Here is a 6,892-nt window from a genome sequence, read left to right on the forward strand (position 1 = left end):
ATTTGAAACTAATTTAGTTTGGTAGTGTCGTTTGTTTGTTTATTTGTAACTTTGTAAAGTTACAAAGCACAGTTACTGGCACTTTTGGTTGGTTTGTTATTTCTATTTTTAAATCCATCTTATATTTTTGTTGGGACTCTTTGTACTTCTGAAAAAGTACCCTCCTTTTGTTAAAAGTTGTTCATTAGATCACGCCTGTCTTACAAATAAACCATTGTTCATATTTTAACCAATTCCATCTGGTTTCTTAATGTTACTTCCTTTTTCCCTGACTGAGCCGGGTCGTAACACAGTTACAGACAATCTGTTCACGTGAGCAGCTGTCAGTCAGCACCTGTCAACCTCCAGACGCAGGACGGAGCGTGTCTGAACTGATCACTTTTGTTGACATTGATCAGCTGACTGATTTAAATGCATCTTAACATTCATGAGGTACTTTACATTGACTTTAATTACATTAAAGGAAAGATGCGCAGAAACATGTGTACGTACTGTTTTATAAATCTGAATTTTTTTTTGGCGTACGCCATTTCSGCCTTTTGGCCGTACGTTCACTTTTAGTATGGTTTCCACGCAATCCTTTATAAATGAGACCCCAGGTACCCAGAAAGGAGAAGCTGGTAAAGAAATGGATGCATAGAAGATTATTCATAAAGGGATTGATGTAGATTAGCAAGTGCAAACAGAATTAGCAGCAGCTAGCTGCAGCTCAGACCACTACCAGCTGGAATACCACAATATGTTTACCAAACTAATCGTTTACTGTCAAACTGACAACAGTGTGCGGGTTTAAAAAATGGCGTTTGCAAAAACTGTTTTAAAAAGTTTACGATTGTAGAGGTTTCGAACAACATTCTTAGGTCTGGGCCAAAGATGGGTCACTTCCAAAGTGAGTCACTGCCAACTTAAAACAGGTCCAGTTTTTAAATTTCATAGCACAAATGCTATTGTTTAAACCTTTACACCATCAATTTCACACAATAGTTATTTTGGTAGACATTTTTATGGTAATCCTGCAGGATGTATTGGGAGAACTACAGCTAGCTGCTGCTGCTATTTGTGTTTGCAAATTACCACACAATTCTATCTAAAGAATCATCCATCCATCATCTATAACCGCTTCTTCCTTTCAGGGTCACTGGTGCCCATATGTGTGAGGGGCGGGGTTAACCTGGACAGGTCCCCAGTCCATCACAGAGACACAGAGACAAACGAGACAAACAAGCATTCAATCTATCTCCCACGCACACCTAGGGACAATTTAGAAATTTTAGAGTTATCAATTAACCTAACAGTCATGTGTTTGATCTGTGGGAGGCAGCCAGAGTACCTGGAGAAAACCCACGCATGCATGGAGAGAACATGCAAACTCTACCCAGAAAGGTTCCCAGGCTGGAATTCAATCCAGCAACCTTCTTGGTGAGAGGCATCAACTCTACCAAATGAGCCACGGCTGCACAAATAATCACATGATGTGAAATAACCAGTGATGTATCGGTTTATAAAACAGTGTGAATGAACTGCAATGAATTTTTAGGTTTGATGTTTTAAGACAAAGTAACCAGCTTTGTTCTTAGTCCTGCTTTGACACTAGCCATTAGCTCATCAATGCAGCCAAAATCAAACTCTTTCTCCTAACTATTAAAGAAGCCATCAACGACAAGTTATTAATCTTTCATAACTTTTCCACAGAACCCCACTTCAAAAGATCTAAGCTACACATTTGAAGGCTTGTTTGTTGTTTTCTTCTATGTGATGTCTAAAATATGAATTTAACCTGAAGGTGAACTGTATAATCACAGCCTCTTTTCAATCATGCTGTTGAAAGCAGAAATGCTCACACTGCCTTTATTTAACAACAGAAAACATGCACCTGAATCAACCTGAGCCCCGACTAAACAAGAGACTAAAATACTGTCAGAGCTTCCTCACAGCGCTCCGTGGATCAGTCTGTGCCTGAACGAATGCTTCTTTTTGGTTCTGTGTGGCCTCGACCCAACATGCAGGAGAAACGGGAGGGATGTTGAACTCACAATACAGTTTGAGTTTTCAGATTTTAATTCTTGTTGCCGTCCAGGGTCTTTTCAGCCAACGTTGACTGGGCACAATTTGGCGCAGGATCCACTCAACAGACAGACAAGTACTAACGTATAAAATGTTGAACGTGAGCAAATCTCTAACAGAACTCTTTACTGTTTGATCCTAGACAAACTTTTGCTGGTGATTCTTTTAAAAATATAAAGTTCTTGTTCATTCTCAGCAGAGAAAGAAAAAAAGCGGTGATTATGATTTACCTTCACCAATGTTCTACCTTGGAGGGAAATAAGCTTCTCTGACATGCTAAAGGTCCAGGTGTGTGTATACACACACAAATCAGACAGAGTCCACCTTCCACCCATCAGAATCACGAGCGTTGTCTCCTCCAAAAGCTCAATCTACTTCTTCATTTTGAGGTCGGCCTCCATGGCGCTGCGGCGGCCCCTGGTTCCTCCGTCCTGCAGCAGAAACACAGACGAGCACAGACAGGGAGAAGCACTCGTCATGACAGGTCAGAGTTCAGCTGAACAGAATGCAGAGACCCTTGCCATGGGATTGAGTTCTGCACAAAGACACAGCACAGTCCACCTCAGAGGGCTTCCTCCTTGAATGAAAGGCAAAATGAAAAATAACGATGACCAAAAACATAAAGCAAAACACTGGGGAGATTTAGAAAAGAAAAGGAGGAGGAAATAAATTAGAACATGCAGAAACATGAACAACAACACAGAAACAAAAAAAAACAAAAATAAAAAACACAGGAAACCAGCACGAGCTCATTAAACGAAGGGCAACGTAAGTTTGGGTGATAAAAGGAGTCTGTGTGTGTGTGAGGAGTAAAATACCGAGCCCGTAAGGGGACATGGGGGAAATAAAAACAAAAACGGATCCTGACTTACTTTCTCAGGATCCCGAGAAAACGTCGGGATACTGAGAAAAAAAGTCAGGATCCTGAGGAAAAAAGATGGGATCCTGAGAAAAAAAAAGTCGGGATCCTGAGAAAAAAAAAGTCGGGATCCTGAGGAAAAAAAGATGGGATCCTGAGAAAAAAATAATCGGGATCCTGAGGAAAAAAATGTCGGGATCCTGAGAAAAAAAATGTCGGGATCCTGAGAAAGTTTCTCAGTGTGCCCGCTCGTGCTCCGTATCATTTCAAACTTTAATAAACTGTTCTCTGTGGTGTAATAAACATTTTAAAGAGTAATAAACATTTCCTGAATGTTTCACATAAATCCATTTGGTTCTTTTTGAGGTTTAATCATGAGAAGGCAGCTGGCTAGCTTTAGCAAAACTACCCTGTTGTCCGGGAAACTGTAACATCTGGTTACGCTGGGTGGTTGTGAGTAATGAAGTTCAAAGTTGGACTGTGAGTCGGGCTGACCCACATCCCGGGTGAGGAGATAAATCTACTTAGTCTTAATGCATATCAGCCATAAAAATGATTGATAAGTGCCTTCCAAGCTAAGAGGTAGAGGAGGGACCATCTGAACAGAATGTGTGGGACTAATAACCTCTAATAACGTTCATTTAAGTAAGTCAGGATCCTGAGAAAGTTTCTCAGGATCCTGACTTTTCCTCAGGATCCCTACTTTTCTTTCTCAGGATCTCGACTTTCTTTCTCAGTATCCTGACTTTTTTTCTCAGGATCCCGACATTTTTTCTCAGGATCCCGACTTTCTTTCTCAGGATCCCAACTTTGTTGTATCGGGATCCTGAGAAAGTAAGTCAGAATCCTGAGAAACTTTCTCAGAATCCCTTTTTTTCTTAGGATCCCGACACTTTTTTCAGGATCCCGACTTTTCTTTCTCAGGATCCCGACTTTTTTTTTCTCAGGATCCCGACTTTTTTTTCTCAGGATCCCGACTTTTTTTTCTCAGGATCCCGACATTTTTTTCTCAGGATCCCGAGAAAAAAATGTCGGGATCCTGAAAAACTTTCTCTGGATCTCAACTTTTTTTCTCAGGATCCCGACTTTTTTTCAGGATCCCAACTTTTCTTTCTTAGGAACACGACTTTTTTTCTCAGGATCCCGACTTTTTTTTCAGGATCCCGACTTTCTTTCCCAAGATCCCAACTTTCTTTCTCACGATCCTGACTTTTTTCTCAGGATCCCGACTTTTTTTCTCAGGATCCCAACTTTCTTTCTCGGTATCCTGAGAAAGTGAGTCAGGATCCGTTTTTTTCCCCAAGTCCCCTTACGGGCTCCGTAGTAGAGTGTGTGCAGACAGGTTCAAATATATATGGTGTGTGTGTGAGAGAGGAGGTCCTTCTGATGTGCGCCTCAGTGAAGCTGTTAAACCTGCTTTCCAATGATTGAAAACCCCTTAAAGTTTGACAACAAGATTCTTTAATTCTTGACTAGAATCAAAAAGATGACGTGATAAACAAACCAACTAACCTATTAGCTTCACTGTAACCGTGTGGTTTAATCTCACAGTGGTAAAAATAAACTGAAAGATGAAGATAATCAAATAAAATAAAAACCAGCGGTGCAGACAGTGAGTGGCTTCATGAGTGTGAATGATGTTTGCATTGAGACGGGCCTGGTTCTGGGGAGAGCTGAGGGAGAACCTGAATACTTACAAAGAGAGAGAGAAGGAAAGCAGGAGAGGCCATTGGGACACTGTCCTGTAGGAGGACAAACATCGGAGTGAGAAAGAGAAAGCTAAGACACAAACGGGCGTGAGAAAGCAAGTTTTATACGAGTTAAGAGTCAAACATCAGGAGGACGCTGACAGGACTCATCACAACACACACACACGTAAGTGCTAACACACATCTTTTTTAGCACCAAAGTGCAGAAGAGAAATTACAAAAACCTGATACAAACATACAGTATAATGTAAGAATGTAATGACAGGCTGCTTACAAACATAATCCAATTTTCTGCTTTGACCAACTCAGCAGGTGATGTGCCAGTCTGACACACAGTCTGTTTTTATTCTGGTCTGTGAACGCCTCACGGCTAAGGCTCAGTTCACACTGTGTGATGGTAACAATACACTCTCCATAACCTAGCAAACATTTTAGTTTGGAAGTTCAATGCTTTTTGAGACTCAAATATTCATAACTTTTTATAAATTTGTTTACAACTAAACATTTGTTAATTTATTTGTACATGTGTACACCGCCTGGTCAAAGAAAAGGTCAACATCTGGATTTACCTAAGCAAACAGTAAGATTCGATAACTACTGCATGAGTGATTATTTTTCATCTGGGAACAAGTTATTTAACCCTAACTGATTAGCTTCTCATTGGTGAAACAACCAAGATGATAGACACATCTTGTGGTCATGGAAAAGATAATCTGCTTCAGAAGGGTCGATGTGTCGGCATCAAGCAGAGAAAACATCTAGAGATTGTTGAAACAAATAAAAATCGGGTAAAGAACTGTCCATCGCATTTTTAAAATCTAGAAGAACAGTGGGGGAAACATCATCTTTGAGGAAGGCATGTCATCAGAAAAAAATCCTGAATAATCATTGGCTTAAACATTTGGTGAAACCAAATTGCAGAAAGACAACAGTAGAACTCAGAGCTATGTTTAATAGTGAAGGAGCATTTGCACATGCACAACGTAGGGTTTGGGAATAATTTGTTGCTATATAAATAAACGGAATTGAAGCACTGGATCATGTGGTCTGATGAGTCCAGATCGACCCGGTTCCAGAGTGATGGGCGAATCAGGGTAACCCATCATGCCTAGTGTCTACTGTACAAGTCTGTGTGCTATGATGTGGGGTTGCTACAGTTGGTCAGGTCTAGGTTCAGCAACATTAGGTCAAAGAATGAGGCCAGCTGACTACCTAAATACACTGAATGACCTATCAGTGATTTTTTTTCTTTCCTGGTGGAAGGCCATGTTCCAAGATGATAATGCCAGGATTCATCCTGTAGTAGCTGAGTCATTCTCAATACACAATCTAAGCACTAACAAATTGTGCGAGATCTTTGTTTAAAACTTCTGCAAGTCATTGTCATTTGTTGTACATTGTCTAATAAATAACTGAGTTTGACCAAAGCAACTTATATGCCACATAGCTTTTCCTGCTGTTTTCTGTGCACTTGAGACACTCACTGCATTCTCTACTCCCACCCTGGTACAACAGTTTTGGACCACATCGGGAAGCAGCTATTCATAAAAGATCAGAGTGAAGTTACAAACACAGGTCTGATGTCAGCTTTAGCTGCTTCAAAGACCTGGTCACAATCACCCAGGCGTGAGGTCAGAGTGACCTGTCTCAAGTTCTTCATGACCAAAGCCTCGCTGGTTCATAAGTGGCCCACACCATGGGCATGCATCCACCACTGCCCCAAAGCTCCACCTAGAACCCAGATATCCTGCCACCAGATTAAACCTCACTAAAGAAGTTTTGTTCTCAAAACTATTTTGTACCATAGTTTAATTCAAAGTAATATGGAGCAATAATACTCATCAGAAGACCTCTGCAAGTCCCTGAAAAGACCATCCACAAACTGGAAACTGGAACCAGTACATTAAGAATATACAAAAACAAAAATGCTAACATTGCTTTCTCCAACAGACTAACAGTTTTAAAGTCCTAAAGCAGTTTTGACTGGATCAGATCAAGTCCACAATGCAGAAACAAAATAAAATTAACTTTAGGTATAAAACCAAATATATTCTGTAACAAAATAGGCTGAAGTATTTTACTTCATGATCTCCAAGGAAACTTGAGATTTTCTGTCTTAACTCGAGTGAAATACGTTTACCAGAAGTTATGACACCAAATAGAGCATTTTATCTATTATTAAATCTATTGTAATTTACTTGATCAGTATTAATATGCAGATACAGTAAGCGCGCGCGCGCACACACACACACACACACAC

General features: G+C 40.3%; 1 protein-coding gene across 1 annotated transcript in view; it reads right to left on the minus strand.

The window, feature by feature from the left end:
• Nucleotides 1–1,615: 1,615 nt before the first annotated feature.
• Nucleotides 1,616–6,892, minus strand: part of brd8b (bromodomain containing 8b) — a 38,400-nt gene continuing 33,123 nt past the window's right edge. The window contains exons 18-19 of the mRNA XM_014031457.1: nt 4,621–4,665; nt 1,616–2,495 (exon numbers count right to left, since the gene is read on the minus strand). Of these exons, the coding sequence (XP_013886911.1) occupies nt 2,436–2,495; nt 4,621–4,665 (105 nt within the window). The 3' untranslated portion in view covers nt 1,616–2,435. The remainder of the gene's footprint in view (nt 2,496–4,620; nt 4,666–6,892) is intronic.

This window comes from Austrofundulus limnaeus, unplaced genomic scaffold, assembly GCF_001266775.1.
Source record: "Austrofundulus limnaeus strain Quisiro unplaced genomic scaffold, Austrofundulus_limnaeus-1.0 Scaffold1255, whole genome shotgun sequence".
Taxonomy (NCBI): Eukaryota; Metazoa; Chordata; class Actinopteri; order Cyprinodontiformes; family Rivulidae; genus Austrofundulus; species Austrofundulus limnaeus.